This window comes from Rhamphochromis sp. 'chilingali' (assembly GCF_963969265.1).
Source record: "Rhamphochromis sp. 'chilingali' genome assembly, chromosome: 17".
Classification (NCBI taxonomy): domain Eukaryota; kingdom Metazoa; phylum Chordata; class Actinopteri; order Cichliformes; family Cichlidae; genus Rhamphochromis; species Rhamphochromis sp. 'chilingali'.
In genome coordinates, this window is record NC_137944.1 from 10,777,942 (window position 1) to 10,795,820 (window position 17,879).

General features: G+C 39.9%; 1 protein-coding gene across 5 annotated transcripts; it reads left to right on the forward strand.

The window, feature by feature from the left end:
• The first annotated feature begins 459 nt into the window (after nucleotides 1-459).
• On the forward strand, nucleotides 460-16,996 carry LOC308384121 (uncharacterized protein). Of its 5 annotated transcripts, none has more exons than XM_080862478.1 (29): nucleotides 466-727; nucleotides 1,618-1,682; nucleotides 1,767-1,832; nucleotides 2,764-2,799; nucleotides 3,089-3,154; nucleotides 3,907-3,936; nucleotides 4,539-4,607; nucleotides 5,969-6,022; nucleotides 7,660-7,701; nucleotides 7,830-7,859; nucleotides 8,600-8,656; nucleotides 8,748-8,795; nucleotides 8,941-8,985; nucleotides 10,922-10,963; nucleotides 11,152-11,187; nucleotides 11,263-11,313; nucleotides 11,513-11,629; nucleotides 11,737-11,787; nucleotides 12,000-12,026; nucleotides 12,129-12,167; nucleotides 13,423-13,473; nucleotides 13,879-13,920; nucleotides 14,003-14,035; nucleotides 14,133-14,192; nucleotides 14,445-14,510; nucleotides 14,598-14,633; nucleotides 15,404-15,439; nucleotides 16,095-16,139; nucleotides 16,614-16,996. In XM_080862478.1, exons 1-29 carry the CDS (start codon nucleotides 717-719, stop codon nucleotides 16,646-16,648), a joined length of 1,386 nt encoding a protein of 461 aa, XP_080718604.1. In that variant the 5' UTR covers nucleotides 466-716; the 3' UTR covers nucleotides 16,649-16,996. The 5 variants fall into 5 exon arrangements, with proteins under 5 accessions (XP_080718607.1, XP_080718608.1, XP_080718604.1 ...); XM_080862479.1 differs by having other exon boundaries at nucleotides 476-727; nucleotides 4,539-4,598; nucleotides 16,614-16,995; XM_080862481.1 differs by lacking the exon at nucleotides 11,152-11,187 and having other exon boundaries at nucleotides 460-727.
• Nucleotides 16,997-17,879: the final 883 nt, after the last annotated feature.

The window sequence follows — 17,879 nt, forward strand, 5'->3', positions numbered from 1 at the left end:
GAATGGTTCATTATGCGTCACGGTGAAGTTAGCTGGTTTGGCCAATCAGCTTTTGATTCCTACATGATGTCAGAGCTAGTCGTAATTTTTTTTGAGCTACTCATAATTGAATCCGAAATTGAATGACACATCCTCCCAGATCAGACGTGTGTCCCTGGATGATGTCATTCCTGCTCTTAACCCTGCCTACAAAGCTCTGATTGGCTCATTATAGCTGCCAGTTAACACAAACACAGACTTCAGAGTAACTAACAAGCCTGAGATGTAGTGGAGTGATTTGAAGGTGGGTTTTGCAGGTAACAGGTGACCAGCAGGTCACATGAGTCACAGTAGTTACAGTTCACTTGTTTTCACTTGATTGTGTAATCAATATGTTTGACTGGAAGTTAGCAACAATTTCTACCTGTCTAATCTAAGGTAACCTCCAGGGGCAGACCTGAACATCACCTGGTTAGGATGGGTCACCTGCTGTTGAACCCTACTCCAGTGCAAAATGGGATGGATTTCAGGGCCAGTGAGGACCAGGAACGTAACATTCATATAAGAACCAGTACATGATCTAGTAGTTTTAGTCTCAGTCGTATTTGCAGTATTTTCATAGATAGCATGAGCAGCCCCTCCCTTCCTGTCTGAGTATAAATACGAGTGGTTGAAGGAGGAGCTGCAGCTCTTCAGGTGCGTCTCTTTAGCTCAGCACACACCTGTCACACAGCAACATGCTGCCAGCGTGAGTATTTGCAATACTACTATTACTACAAATGTTACTCTATGTACTGCTAAAGATACCAGCATGAGTGATACTACTAATATTACTGCATTTTAAAATAATAATACTGCTCTACACAAAGCTATTGATGACTACTCCTTCATTTTATTCTTGTTATACTGTTATCCTCCTGTGCTTGTACTACCAAAACTGTTTCTACTGCACTATATATTTTTGATACTACTGCTACTAACAATAGTATTAATAATATTAATAATAATAATAATAATAATGCACTTAACATTGATAAAACTACTAATGCTACTGCATTTTAAACTGCTTCTATTGCCACAACCATTATACTGCTAACACTAATAATACCACCGCATTTTTACTGCAGTAGTATTAATAGTCTACTATTACAACTACTAATAATAATACACTTTATACTGTGAAGACTGCTGTTACTCATATGACTTGTGCTAGTGCTACTATAACTGCACTATACAACAAACACTGCTGCATGTCGGTGTTGTAATACTTTAGTACTTTTGCAGTTCTGCTGTGCTTCATGAAATCATTGGTATTACTTCATCCTGACTGGATGCAGATTATTACTGACTGTTTTTGACTGTCAGCTCATTTGTCCAATCAGATCACTAAAAAAGTTTCTTGTTTTTTGATCCAATCAGAGTTCAGCCATCCTCATTCCACGTGGTGATGGTATTGATTATATTGACAGCGGTTTGTGTATTGATTGATTTCAGCAGAAATGAACTCATTACTAATGATCATTGATGAGGTTTATTGGTGCTGATTATTGTATTGTCCCTGTATCTTATTGATGAGTGTATGTGAGGCTGATTCTGACAGTGTTGGTCAGTACTGATTAATCTCCTCTGTCACAACAGAAATCTATTGATCATGTCCATGGCCGTCTTTTTGACAACAGCAGTTTCTACCGCTCCCTTGGAGGGTAAAAAAAAGAGAAGCTATGTTTTGTATCTTATTTCATTTTATTATTTCTGTTTGGAGAGAAGACTTTCTGTGTGTCTTCCAGAGAAGGAGCTGGAGGAGGTGGAGGTTGAGGCCACAGAGGAGGGGGAGGTGTCCGAGGAGGAGGAGGGTAGGCCTTGTGTGTGTGAGAGAAGCCAGCTTTTATCGTGAAAAGCAGATTCGTGTCAAATTGTTCATGAAGCATAAACTCAGAGTTTATACTGATGACAAAATGAAACCAAACTGAGGTCACACGAATGGAACCTGACCCTCACACAAACCTCAGAGTGAACAACAGCATCATCGTCTGTGATCTTTTCAAACCGGTTTAAACTTATCATAAAGACACAAACATGTCACACATTTCAGTCACAAAGCTTTTTAAAATAACTCTTCAGGCAGTGAGATTCTTTCTTTATTAATGAAACACTATATAACCATGACATAACCTTAGGTAATCAGTGTTTGCCAAATATTACCTGGTGTTGGTTCTTGGGGTTTGTTTGGGTGAGTAAATGTGTGTGAGACATTCTCAATGACCCCTCTTCGGGTCCCTGTTCAAAGTAGAGTGGGTGTGAGACTGTAGGGCTGACAGTGAAGGTTTGGAGAAGGTGGTGTTTGCTGTTTTTGAGGGAAAAATGACAAAATCCAACAGCTTTTTCACAGTACTCAGTCCTCAGAACATCACCTATCTCTCATTTGTGTACTAAAATGTTTTTACTGACACAAATCACTACATCCGGGTCAAGATAATATAGGTTTTCTTTGTTTATTGTTAATTTGTTTGTGTTTGACTAAATTAATTAATTTCAGTGTAACTCCTGTAGGATGCGTGGCCTCTGTCCAGTAAATGAAATATTAGAAATCATAAATCTTCGTGAAGCAGTGAGTGCAGCACATGTGTTAATGCTAAGCTAGGTGACATACGCGCATAGGGGAAAGGTAGAAGGAGTCAGAGGTCAAAAGTCAGAGCAGAAATAAAAAGACACTAAAACAGAGAAGTGTGACATTTGTTTAAAACTTCTAATTAGACATAAATGTTGGATGTCTTCTCTTTCCAGATGATGATGACTCCAAGAGTCAAGATAAGATTGAGGGTGAGAGGCAAAACACACTGTGACCTTTGCCCTGTAGTATTATCTTATAAACCTGCATAAACACAAAGAAATGAAAAGTTCAAACATCAGACTGTTGTTTAAATGAACGTGACGTGAGAACCTTATAAACATCTCTTTAAAAATCTGTGTGTAATATATGTTTTTCAGTCTTATCTAAATGTGTCACAGAATGAAGCTCAAATGATGCCTTTAGGTTTATAATAATATCTGGAAACACAAGCTTCATTCATGCCGAACACCTGACAGTTTGCTCCTCCCCCTCCTGCAGGAGCATTTGGTGGGCAGCGGACCACCACGGCAACGGTGGTGGCAGTGGGGGCTGCTGGGGGTTCAGGTGAGTAGACCTGATCAGGTTTTTCCTTCCTGAATAGTTTTTTTGTTTGTTCCAACTGGTCTCAGGTTTAATCCAGATTAACTGGCTGCTTTTCAGACCAGGATTACCCTGAATGGGTCTAGTCCACTTCCTGAGCTCCTCAGGTTACTGCAGGATGTCCAGAACCACGGCATCACGTACAGGACAAACTCTGCAAAAGCAAAAGTAGCAAATATGTTACTAAACACAAGAAGTGAAGTCTCTGCAGTCTTTGAGAGACTAAAACTCTTAGTTTGTGTTTCTTATATTCATATGTAGCTGTGTACAGTCTAATTTCAGCTAACTGTAATAATCTACTGCCTGTTCATTTTTTAGCTTTATTTGATAAACACAGTGAAGAGAAGACAGGAAGGCAGGAGCAGAGAGAGAAGGAAGAAGGCATGTGGCCGCGGGTCGGACTCAAACCCAGGCCAGCTCTCAGTAGTATGGCATGTGGTTGCCCGCTCCATGCATTGAGCCAAACTAGCGCTCCCAGACTGTTCATTTTTAAAAGAAATATGAAATCACCATTATGTTAGAAAGTACTGAAAAATAATATTTAGTTTTTGTATTTCACACAAGCGAATATTGAGGAAGAAATGTAAATGTTTTATGATAAAATCGTGCTTCTTTTTTATGGAAGTAAAGATTATAAATGTGTTTTTCAGCAAGAAAACATGAAGATGAGTTTTTGGTGACATGCGTGGTTTGACTCAGGTGTATTTTCTCTGCAGGTGTCTCCTCTGACATTCAGGATCTAAGTGGTAAGTTCAGCTAAATGTATAGTTTCTTGAAGATGTTAGAGAAAAGTACAGAATGCTGATAGCTTATCAGAGTCTATCCCAACTTTATTGAGAGACATTCTCTTATTTGATTGAAATATTACTGATATTTCTGTGTTCTGTGTTAGGCTTTTGGCTTTGGGACCTTGTGTAGTCATAGAAAACAGAGCTTCTCTGACATTTAGTTGTTAAACTAAGGTTCACGAAACAAAATAAGTAAGAGTTGAAAATTCATGACGGTTTACTGTTTTTCTCAGAGCCTGCTGTACACCCTGACAGTTATCATTAGAAAAAACACTCAACGTCAAATCCCAGAAACTGCATCATGGGAAGCCCCCAGCAATCTGAGGCTATTATAACATAACTAGCAGTCAGGCTCAACTGACTATTTCCATTATCAAAGAGGAAAGTTTTAAGCCTAATCTTAAAAATAGACAGGGTGTCTGTCTCCTGAATCCAAACTGGTTGCTGGTTTCACAGAAGAGGGGCCTGAAAGCAGAAGGCTCTGCCTTCTATTCTACTTCCATTCTAACTCTACGGTCTGAGAGCAAATATACTTGTTTAAAAATGATGTTTATTTTCAGCTTCCAGTGGTCAAACAGCAGGGGGAAGAACACATGAAGGAACAGCCGGAAGCTCAGCAGGTAAACCAGGTGAATCTCATCCAGAGAGAAACGCGATGACAAATATGAACATCTTAGACAGTAAAATGTTTGATTTGAATGGTAATCAGATTTCAGTCACTCTGCTCTGATCACTTCTCTGACTTTTGTTAGGTTACAGTCTCATCAGTGGAAACACTCCCTACTTAAAGGATCGCACAGAAATCTGTGTGGCAATTTAATACCTCTTTACAACGGTTGAACTATCCAGTCATTTTGCTACATCAATACAGTGTAGTGCCTCTACTCAGGACCAGTAAAGATTAGATGGATTCTATAGCGTTTTTCTACTCTGAGCACAAAGCAGGTTCTACAACTTGTCCCATTCATCCATTCTCATAAGCACTTTTTACTTATGCTATTCCTATGTAAGTGTTTCTATCTAACATTCACACATATTTATACTCTTGGTTGCTCTCAAGTGGGGTTAATATCTTGGCAAATGTCTTTGGCCTGTATTTGCATGCAGACTGGATCAGACAAGGCTCAAACGACCAAGCTCCCTATTAGTAGGTGACCTGCTCTATCTCCTGAGCTACAGCCACCTCTTATTGTACTGCAATATCAATTTCAACACAGACTCCAAATATCTACGTAGGTTTGGAAGGAGGTTTTGATTTTAGGGTCTCAGGAAAAAAGTCATCACTGAAGTGAACAACTGGGAACTTGTTACCTTAGGAAAGCTCATAAACAATACACAGTACACAGTCACACAACCTGGAAAATAACACCTGCTCTTCATAGGTGTAAAACAAACAAAATAAAAGGAGAAATGAAATTAAATGAAATTAATAAAACAAAATAAAGTCTTCCTGTTGTAGAATGACAGAAGTCCAGTCTGAATTGTCTTTTAACGTTCCTTGTGACCCAAAAAGCAGTGCCTGTAAGGACGTGTGTGTCCCTTCAAAGCAGTGCTTTAAAGCACAACTACCCATCTACTACCCGGATAGGACTAATAAAACATCTGAATCCCAAGGAATAGCTTGACTCAGCCCTTCAGAGATCTCCCACAATCCAATCGCATGGCTGGCCACACCATTTCACCATCATCCAGAATGTAATTGGGCTGTACTCACCATCAGTGGTTCTCTACAATCCTGTGTTGGGATTTTTCAATACTAATATTGCAACACCAGTTGTTTTTTTCTACTCAGAATTCATGGCCAGGATCTCTTTGTCTTGCTCTGATACACACTTGGCCACCATTACTGGAAACATTCTCACATGGAAGTGTTAGACAATGCTTCCTGTGCTCAAGACATAAGTTCATTGCACGGTCTGTAAGGGCTTTGAACATCTGACCATTTTACTTTTTTTGTATTTAGAAGCTAAAACTGCTCCTGTTGTTACAGGTTCTGCAGCAGCTGAGATCTCTGATGTTTCCACAGCTTTGATCCATTCTGCAGGTAAACAGCCTGGGCTTTTTAAAAAATGGCAGATATGTGGACTTTTATTTTGAAGAACAAACAGGGTGCAGTCAATAACTATATGCGACCTGTATGCATTTGGATGGAACAAAACTTCATGTCAAAACACTGAAATCATCATCAAATGGCATCATGACATTACAAAAACGTAAACACAAGAATTAAGGTGTTTATCATTAGGGGGAAACAAATCCAAGCCTATGTGGCTCTGTGTGAAAAAGTGATTACCCCCTAAACCTAATAACTGGTTGGAAAAACCTAAGCAGTAATAACTGCAGTCTAGTGTTTGCGATAACTGGAAATAAATGCTGTGGAGGACTTCCCTCTCATCTTTGCAGAATTGTTGTAATTCACCCACAGTGAAGGGTTTTCAAGCCTGAACCACCTTTTTAAGGTCACCCCTCATCTCAACCAGATTCAGGTCAGAAATTTGACTAGGCCCCTCTAAAGTCTTCGCTTTATTTTTCTTAAGCCATTCAGAGGTGGATTTGCTGGTGTGTTTTGGATCATTATCCTGCTGCAGAACCCAACTGCACTTCGGCTTGAGATCACAAGCAGATGGCCAGACATCCTCCTTCAGGTCGTTTTGGTAGACAGCTGAATTCATTGTTCCATTTACCACAGCAAGTCTTCCAGGTCCTGAGGCAGTAAGCAGTCCCAGACCATCACCATACCGGCATCATATTTTACTGTTGGCGTGATGTTCATTCTCTGAAATTCTGTTACTTTTATGCCAGATGTACTGGACATACACCTTTCCAAAAGGTTCAACTTTTGTCTCATTAATCCACAGTATTTGTGAGCAGAGGTTATCATCTCGGAACTCTCTTTTTTCCCCGTCTTGTAGAGTCATGAACCTTAACTGTGGCACGTGAAGCCTGAAGTTCTTTGAAAGTTGTTCTGGGGTCTTATGACCTCTTGAATGAGTCGTTGCTGCGGTCTTGGAGTCATTTTGGTCGGTTCACCACCACACCATCACACCTCTTCCTTCATGGTGGTAACCATGTAGTAGTAGTAGAGAGCATCCTTTCACAGCGGGTGGAACTAAAGATCTAAAATTTGGACTCATCAAAGGAAAGCAGATTTCTACACATCTGATGTCCATTCCTTGTGTTTCATGACCTGAAACAAATCTTTTCTGCTTGTTGCTTTTCCTTAGTAGTGGTTTCTTAGCAGCTTGTTGACCATAAAGACCTCATTTGTACAGTCTCCTCTGAACAGTTGATGTAGAGATGTGTCTGCTTCTGGAACTGTGGGCATTTATCTGAGGTGCTGCATAACATGACTGAATGTCCCAACCCCATTAAGAAGGCAATAAATGCCACAAATAAACCCTGACGAGGCACACCTGTGAAGTGAAACCCATATCAGGTGACTACTCATGAAGCTCACTGAGAGAAGGCCAAGGGTTTGCAGCACTGTCAACAAAGCAAAGGAATCTAAACTATAAGACATATTTAGAGTTATTTATCATTTTTTTCTTTGCTTAATAATTCCATATGTCTTGCTTCACATATTTGATGTCTTCAGTATGTATCTACAAGGCAAAAATAGTAAAAATAAAGAAAGTCCATTAAATGAGAAGGTGTGTTAATCGATGATTTCTGTGTTTTAAGGAGACAAGCATTCCTCTGCTTTATCTCACACAGAAACAAATGGTAAGTCCAATTATTACTCTGCTGGCATTTTGAGAATTATTGATTCATTAAGCTCAGCACAACAGCTGACTGTACGAGCCCTTTAGCATAGAAAGCTTCACATCTTTAAACCTGGTCTTTGTCTGCAGGTTCTGCAGGAGCTGGCTCAGAGACCAACAGTAAGTAGCTTTCAAATCCCTCAAACAGAGACCAATCAATAGATCATTGAGTTGAAGACCTTTCAATATGTCTGTGAAGATTCTCAGTTCATTGTAGTCTAAGGAGCTTGGAAAGAAAAGCATCTGGACTTCTTTAAGTTTCCTTGAAGAGGTTTCACCTCTCATCCGAGAAGCTTCTTCAGTTCTTGGGTCAAATGGTGGAGAGCCCCAGATTTAAGCCCTGTGGGAGTGTCCCCCCAAGAAGGACAACAGACCCCCTATTGATCCTCTACCTAATCACACAAACCAAGGTGTGAAAACGGGTGTAGGTCACAATCAGCCAAGGTTTTTGGTGAGCTCATTGTGAAACCAAGCTCCATCCTATTATGTGATTTCCTGAGGTCAAATGGCCAAGGACGTGAGTGGGCGTTAAGGCGTCTGGGAAGCGATCTGGATTATAGATGGTAGACAGTTGGTGTCGTAACCCACCGCCTCTGTTCAAGGATGGTCGTTCACAGTGGACATAGATGGCATTGGCATCTTTGAAAGAGTGACCTTTGTCCTTTAGATGCCATTGTCCCTCTCATGGGGAAACACCCACAGGGCTTAAACCTGGGACTCTCCACCATTTGACTCTAGAACAGAATAAGCTTCTCGGATGAGAGGTGAAACATCTTCAAGCAACTTAAAGCAGTCCAGACGAAAGATCTTACAATCTCTTCAAAAAATTATCAATTCTTGTTTTGTTTTGTTTTTTCGAGGTAATGGACAGAAGCTCCTGAATGGAGGAGGAGGGGGTGGAGTTGGCAGTCAGACAGGTAATGCGGTATGGAGAGGGGCTACAAGGGAGACAGGTGAAACCTATTTTTTAAGAAGCTCAGAGACATTAAGTTCAACTCTCTTTTCCAGATGCTGTGGGATTCTTTCAGGGTGACGTTTCTCACCTGGGTCTTACAGGTGAGTGTCCAGGTGAGGTGTCTGTGACATCACTTTTACTTCATCAGATCCAAGTCAGATTTTTAAGTGCTACAAAGGCAAAGCACACTTCTATGGCTTTAAGGAGGAATCTCTCAGCAGCTGTCATTGACTTTTTCTCCTTTAGGATCCATAGAGCCATCTAGCCATGACTTCCTGCTTGGCATGATGGGTAAGTTCAGCTGCTCTCATTTTACAAACCAATAATTTTCTTAAATCTGAAGCTTGATTTGATGATAAAATCTGAGGTCATTCCAGATACACACTGACTCTTTTGGTCTTTTGCTCCAGCTCTGACTCACAGAGGGATGTGGCGAGTTTCAACACAAACAGGCTTTCTCTGCAGTAGCGGGCTCAATAAAACCTTAAACCCCAGTCAGAGATAATGATTATCAGATTATTAGTCTTCTTTGTTAGGCCAGGCTCTCTGCTTCACTCCCTGAGAGCCCTCAGACAAAATGGGTTATTTCACAGATCATGGTCATTTGTGAGTGACACATTATCAGATGATGATGATGATGATGATTAAAACGTCAAGGAAGAATATAAAAATATCACATAGAGCAAGATGGGGATGTATGTCACAGAGCAGTAAAATATTTTAATGACAGCTAATTATTTTACCTATGAGTATGGTCAATGCTGCTGTTTATTTCTGTATGCAATAAAATGTTCTTGGTACCCTAAAATCCCCCAAGAACAAATAAAAACAATTCTTAAAACTACAATAAAATGTTCTTTGTACAGTAAAATCCCACACAGTCCAGCAATTCAATTGTCCTACAACCCAATACCAATGTTCCTTATATGTAAAAGTTAAACAGAGGAATTCCTCTTCTGAAGTGGGGACCACCTCATCCCTCCACTGGGCACCCCACATCACAACCCAGCTTGCACTCCGCACTCGAGTCTCTCGCTCGCTGCTTCGCCCTGTAAATAAACATACTGGCCAGAACCATCGTCTGACCTGGCTAATAGCCATGTCATATCTGGCCCTTCCCCTTGCTCAGCCAACTTTCTTTAAACAAGTCCTTTCCCCAGCTGATAGGCCACACCCACACCTCAACAGACGCCTGCTATTTGCTAACTGTCCAGAGTCCACAGTGAATTAAAACAATAGCATGCAAAAAAAAAAAAAAAAACACTAAAAACATGCAATACAAATATCAGAATAAAATCATGCAAATATAATCAGAACCACACTCACAAGTAAACACTAAAATCAGAATAAGACCAATTATAAAGAAAAAAACAAAATACATCTCGGTGACAGCTGCACCTTAGTTGTGAGATATAAATTGGATCTATTAAGGCTTCCTGCTACCTGCTGCTCTCTGGCAGGTAGCTAAATGCAGGTAGCTTATATTGCTCTCCTTTTTTTGCTTGTTTGATATATGTATTTTTTGTCTGTTTGTTTTGTTTGTTTTGTTTTTTGCCCTTTATCACTGTTCCTCTTCCCCGCTGTTCGCTCTTCCCCTACCTCTCTTTCATTCTCCCTTTTCTTTCCCCCAGTCATGTCTGTCCCGTGTGTAGCAAGTGAAAATAAAATAAACAATTATATATATTAAAAAAAAGGCTTCCTGTCCCACAGCCTGATGAAGGAGACATGGAAATCAGATCAGAGTGAATGAATGTGATTGGTTGAACAGGTGTTCTTGCCGTCGATGAGACTTAGCAGGAAATCACAATCAAGTAGAACAATATTCACACATTTTCTAAATAATCACATGAACACATTCTTGTGACAATGTGGTGCACAGCTTGTGCTTCATTTGGTGAGTATGGTATGATTTACCACACATATAAAACATATTCCCACGGCAGAGAATCTCTATTACACTCAAAACATGCTGGAAATAATAAAAATAAATAAAAATAAACAGTGACAATGTGGTTGATTCAAACCAAAACTCTGAATATAACATTTTGCTGATCAGGTGATATTTTCATATGAAAAGAGAGCCTCTTTCATGAGATATAAAGACAAGACACAGATAAAAAGCCATTAATGTCGTTTTGCAGTATACCTGTCAGATGTCTGAGCCAAGAAGAAACACAATAAACATAATTCTGTATTTTATTGTAGTGGAATGTTTCTGTGTTTTTAGGTGGTGATGCTTTCGGTCCAGATGGTCACGTTAACATCCCAGGTTTGATTTCTTTCTGAAACACTTAAAGTGATTCTTTGATTAGTGAACTTAACCATGACTACTAAAGCTGGGGGAAAGGGCTCTGATGTGATTTAGGGTTTGTTGTTGTTGTTGTTTGTTTGTTCTTTTTTGATTGTTTGATATTGGTGTTAATTATTGTTTTGCTTTTTGTTTCTGAATTATCACAGGTAACATGACAGCACCCTCTCACCTGGAGCCTTCAGGTATGACTTCCTCTTCATTTAATAATGTCTGAAATTGGACAAATCACGCTGGTTGATGTTTTTCTTTTGGTTCAGGTGTGACAGCAACTCCACATGCAGATCAGAACAGTCTGAACTCACTTGCAGGTGAGTACAGACTCCTCCCCCACTAACGTCATCCAAATATATCACATGATGTTTTTGAACTGTCCAATTATTTTTTATTCAGCCAAAAGCATTATGTAGCTGCTAGTGGCAGTTCAAACACAGCATCTGTGTTTGTATCTCTGCTGTTTCCTTTCCTTGCTTGTTAATCTTTCCTACCTCCTGTTTCCTGGTATTGAAGATCTTGTTCATCATTCTGATACCACCGTTGATCAGCCAGGACCAGATCAAACTTTCCTGAGTTCAGGACCTGACCAATCATTACCCAGCTCTGTCTCTGGCTCCTCCCACTCTGCAGGTTGTGAGAGGAAAGACTTTTACTCTGAAAACCAGATTAACTTTTACTCTGAAGTTTTCCTTCATCTCTTATTTAGTAAAGTAAAACAGCATCTTTTTCCTTTTCAGGGGCAGTGTCTTCATCCTCAACGCACATTGAAGCTCTCAGAGACCAGAAAGGTGATCTCACACTAGCATAAATGTAATCCCAAAGGTTTTAAACTTTACATCAGCTCCACTGTAGACTTTTCAATGTTGTTTCTTTTTTTTCTAAACTTAAATTTAAAAAAAGACACATTATCTGGCACCTGAACTAAGGAAAATATCAATAGTCCCGATCCTTCATTATCTGTTGACCATATTTCATATTGGTGCTGTATTTGTCCTCACAGATGCAGCTGATTCAGCTGATACTGATGGTAATTCCTCAGAGCTTCATGCTCTTAAATTTACTGCATATAAAAATACCTTCAACTATGTAATTATTGTTTGATTTTCTGAATTTACTTTGTGTTGTTTAGGAAACGGTCGACAGACCCTGTTGACAGACACAAATGGAGGTAAACGTTCACCATTTTAGTTCACTTCGATAAAAACATTCAGATCTGCAACAGAACACACCTGAGTAGACCAGACTATCCATCTGTCACCCACCTCGATGATTTGCCCATTCACGGTAGCAGCAGGCTAAGCTCCACACATTATTCTCCTCAACAGTATCTTCCAGTTCCTCCCTGAGAATTAAGAGTCTCTCACAGGCCAGATGAGATATATTACCTCTTTGATTTTCTTCATAAATAAATGAATCATGGAACAGAGGACCCCAAAAAAGGAAGAAGAAAATCCCATCTTTAATTGGAAACAGGCATTATTCATACACTCTGCGTTTGCAAAAGGCAAAATTTAAAAGAAAAAACTCCAACAGGTCATATGTGAAGGGGGGAAAAAAGAAAAACAAAAGAATACATTAAAGACCCGCCTTACTTGACTGTGATCAGTTGCTATGAAGGAACGTATCTTTCCCTTATCTGGATTCACTTACCATAAGATTTATGATCTGGATAAACGTTCACATGAAACTTACTATCTGTCACATTAGCCCAGGGTTTCCCCTGTATGTTTACATAAAAGTGGTAGTGTTGGCTGTATCTGATCAATAACAAAGGTCTCGTGACTCTTGTTCCACAGAAAATGATCTGTGAATGTTACTTACTGGGCAGCACAGTAGTATGGTGGTTAGCACTGTTGCCTGCATTCGACTCCACCATTTGGCTGGTTGTATGTTTTTCCCACGCTTCTTCCCACAGTTCAAAGATATGCAATTAGTGGGATTAAGTTAATAGGTGATGCTAAAGTGTGAATGCCCCCCCGTTACCGTGATAAGGATACTTGGAAGAGAACTGCAATTGCACTCATCCACTGGTCCATCTCAATCATCACTCAAGATTAAGATCCTGAAATACTTAACTTCCTCACTTGGAGCAGCAACACGGAGGGAGTAATCCACCATCTTCTCGCAGAGGACCATGGCTTCAGAGAAGGAGGTGCTGATTCTCAGCTTGGCCCTGGTGTAAGATAATGGTCATGTTCTGAAAAAAACAACAGTACTACCTCATCTTCAAAAAGCAAAAGCCCTCTGTATCAATTTAGTGATTCTTCATTTGAACACAGGTGAACATAAGACATTTGTTGAAAAGTCAGATAGTGGGTTCAGAAGGATTCCTGGCTCAGATCACCCCCTTAGATACTCCTCACACCACCTTCATCGCCAACATTTGTTTCTGCAGTTTAACTTTGCTGTTTGTGTTTCTGCAGCAGAGACAGAAAAACTGGTTTCCTTCAGCGATCTTTATACTGATATCACAGGTACAGTCTAATCAAGCTAATTATTTATACCAGATTATATGTTGGAATTCAGTGTCTCCATTGTTCCATCGTTAGACTAGTAAACTGTTAACATTATGAGCTAAAAGAAGCTAAAAGTCCGGAGTATGTAATGTTTACGTCACCAGGTCAGGGAGTGGTACTGCTCAACATGAAGCTCTTTAAATGGTTTGAACACTTCTTACAAAAATAGCCTCACATTTTAAGTTATACAATTTTCAGTCAAAGACAAGGCGTACAGGAAGTACAGGATAACAGCCAAAGTGCAGAATAACTGGAAACCACACCCGAGTCACCTTATCCAGTCGTTAATCTGGAATCAGGATTGTATTTTAAATGATCAGTGAAATAATGTGATAAATAAAAATGTGCTGATGATGTCATCAGGTGGTGCAGAGTCAGTAACCAGGATTAACGTCAATCTCACAGGTGAGGTGAACAGATCAAAAAAAGCTGTTTACTGATAAACAGTGTTAGTAATGGATGAAGCTCTGTGTTCTGTTATTTCTAGCTTCAGGTCTTGGATTCGGGCATGATGTCACAGGTACTACTACTTACTATGACTATGAAGCTCATTGGTTCATAATCCGGTGTGGGAGAGGGGGGTTATCCACTTTCTGTCACATGATCATGTGTTACAGAGTCTCCATCCATTATGATCCAAACTGCGTCTGTCGATGTCACACAGACACATAACCCAGGTACACATATCTTTACATTTGTCTTTACAGTTGTCCCTGGTTCTCTTTGTGCATTTGTGTGCATATCTTTGTGTATGGCCGTCTGTCTCTACATCTGTCTTTCTGTCTGCCTGACTGTAAATCTATCTGTACATCTGCCTGTCTTTCTGTAGGTCAGCCTTTGCATCTGTCTGCTTCTGTACACCTGTCTGTACATTTGTCTGTATATCTAGGTTTACATTTTCCTGTCTGATTCTCCTCTGCTTTATTCAGTTTCAGGCATTCACCCTCACACAGATCTGGTTACCATGACAGCAGACTTCTCTGGGACAGATACAGGTATGTCCATCTCCCTTCAATATACTAACAGTTAATTAACAGACAGGTGAGAGGTCAAAGGTCAGATGTATGTTCTGTGTGTTTCAGTTGCAACAGATCATACAGGAAGGCTTCTCGACTCTAGTAAGTTCTACTATACCTATTCCCACCTAAAAAAAAAAAACAGTCCAATTCCAGCAACTTGCCCTAACTCACAAGGGTTGTCACAAAGCCAAGTATGCAACATGCTCTTTATACACTTAGAGGGAGCCTGCAATTAATCGAAGTAATCGAAGTTAAAAAAAAAAAAAAGGTTTAGTGATCATGTTTTGATCATTTCTTTGATCTTTGCTTATTGATGCTGTTTAAAAAAAAAACCCTAGATGTCCTTTGTCGCCTCTGAAGGGTGAGGTCTAAGGAGCTTGGAAAGAAAAGCATCTGGACTTCTTTAAGTTGCTTGAAGACATTTCACCTCTCATCCGAGAAGCTTCTTCAGTTCTAAGGGTCAAATTGTGGAGAGTCCCAGATTTAAACCCAGTGGGAGTATCCCACTGTCCAGACGCTTTTCTTTCCAAGCTCCTTCCATTACGATGACCTGGGTGACTGAGAACCTGCACAGACACTCTTACAAATCCGGCAGTTTAAAGTGTGAGCATGAAACAAAGCAGCATCGCTGAGAAAGGTGTAGATCAGTGTCATGTGGTCTATCACGAGGTTCTGGCTCATTCCCGTTAATAAACTCACATTCAAACGCAGGAGAAGATCAAGTTGTGAGGTTTAGTGTTTGTGACTGACTGGGATTGAGTTCATGTTTCAGAGTGTCTGTTCTTATTCTGCTGTAGGTCTGTGTCTCTTTGTGGGTGTGTCAACACCCACTGAATACACAATGTGTGTGTCGTTTTTTTCTTTTGCAGGTCCTCCAGCTGTGACAGATCACACACAGATGGCTGGTAAGTCTTAAAAATGTTCACAGCTTTAAAAGGTTTAGAACACATACCTGAAATACGGACAGAGCCTGTATGTCACGTGGAAACCTATGCCCTCTAGAGGACTAAGACTGCATATGCTCTTTTCCACATTGCCACCATATTGGAAAATTCCATGTATTCCATGGCTTCTATGTACTAGCGGGGAATTGTAATCTTACCAAGTAGTTAAAAACACACACATTGGGGGGATTCTGTATTTGTGATTTTTGTATAAAAGCATCAGAGGTAATAAGTAAGAAATCTTTGTCATCCTCAGGGTAAAAACATCTAGTATATCAGACCACTGACTAATGATTGCATAGTTTCTTCAGGGGGAGGGGCTTAAGCTTTTCAAGCCTGGGTTAATGCTAAGATAAGTTTCTTCTTTGGTTGTTAATATCAGTATTTTTGTAAAAAAATAAATAAATAAATAAATTGCAGATTGGATGAAGAGAATTCTTCCCTCCAAGTGTACTTTCTCCTTTGCATCTGTGCCCCAGAAGGTTCAAAGGTGTGCTGGATGCGGTTTGGGGTCCCATTTTTTGGTTAAAGGATATTTTGCTGTTTGTATCTGATATGAGATCAGGTGCTGAAGGCTTGTTCTTTCTCTTTTCTTGGTTCTGCTTGTTCTCTGCAGGTTCAGTTACTGAACAGTACAACCCATCTGGTCAGGGTCCTGAAGGTTTGTTATCATCACACTCTTGACTCGAATCTTTACAATATTTCATTTAATACATTTTCTCTATCACTGAAGATGTCCTGAGCAGTCTGATGTTTCCTGTTTAGTTTACACTTTCTTTGTATTCAATGTTCATCAAACCCTGAAACTGATTTTTATTTAAAAGAACCTTATGTCAGGGTCATGAAAACCCTGCAGCATCAGTACTGGATGTGTTAGATCTGTCCCTCCAGATCCAGATAGTAAAAACCCCCACATAAATTCATTATGTGTTTTAACTCATACCAGAGGGTATAAAAATGATCCAAAATATGATCCATTATTTAAACCGTCTATTGTAGCATGCAACAGAGAAGCTTTGCAAACACATGCTGGAACATGTTGAAAACGTGTGTTAATTAATATGTTTGTTCGGAATGTTTTTATTTTTATTGTTCTCATGTGAAGCTTTTCACTGAATCTTAGTTTCTCGTTCAGGTACAGAAAATGTGGAACTGGAGGATACCTGCTGACTTCCACATCAAACCGCGAGTTCGCTTCCTGCGTTACCGTTTCCAGTGTACCGACCAATCAGCACGGCCAATGAAATCTGACCCCTCCCACTAGCTGTAGGCCCCTCCAGTGAATGGCAGCAGGTGTTTTTTTGTTTGTTTGTTTTTTTAATATTTAAAAATGTCGGTTTATAGACATTTATTTTGTCTTAGAGAATCATGGAGGGAAAGTAAAGAAAATTAGTCTCAACAGTGTGCTGATTCAGATTTGATCTGATGACAAAAAGGAAGTGACATGTTCATTGTAAAACATGGTTTAAAAATTCTGTAATAAATGTGTTTGTTGAACATCAAAACTGAGAATTTGTCTTTTGCCCAAACTGGTGACTAAACTGTCGTCCTGGATTTTGTGAGCTCTGAATAAATCTTATTATTCATCACTGATTGAAGAAAATAAGAACAACCCCAGGTTTCTTAGACTCCATTTCTTCTGCTATCTGGACCACCACGCCACATGATGTCCATCTAGTTGACACAGCCCAGGTCCACATCACCCTGAACCCTGGTGAAGGTCTGGTCTGGTGACCCCAGTATGACACTATAAACAGATTACTGGAGGCCAGCATGATCATCCCATATCAGTCATCATGGAATATGCCAATATTTCCCGTCTTTATGGGCCCAGGTAAGGGTAGATGAATGGTACAGGATTTTTAGACCCGTGAACAACACCACACGTTCTTCATCCCACTGTAACCATTTGCTTTACTCATCTTCCTGTTTAGGTTTGGAGGCAAAGTCACCCTCTACAATGTAGGCGATTGTAAATTCTCCTTAATTTTCTCTGCTCATGTTCTACATCCTGCTTCTATCATTTAAGAAACATTTCTAAATTGAGCCCTATGGTATCTCATTCTGAACTGGAGATTGTTATTCGTGCATTCATTTCATCGTAATTGGACTACTGTGATTCACTGTTTACATGTGTAAACAAAAACTCCCCGGAGCATCTGCAGATTGTCCAAAATGCTGCAGCAAGGATTCTGACAAAAACATCTAAGTACTCTCATGTAACACCATTGCTTATACAGCTGCACTGGCTCCCCGCTGAATTCAGAGTCCATTTTAAGATACTGGTTCTGACATTTAAAGCTCTTCAAGGACAAGCACCAGCCGACATTGACCTTTTACAGCCCTATGTCCCTATAGTAGGTCCCTGAGGTCTTGTGATCAGGGCCTGCTTGTTATTCAG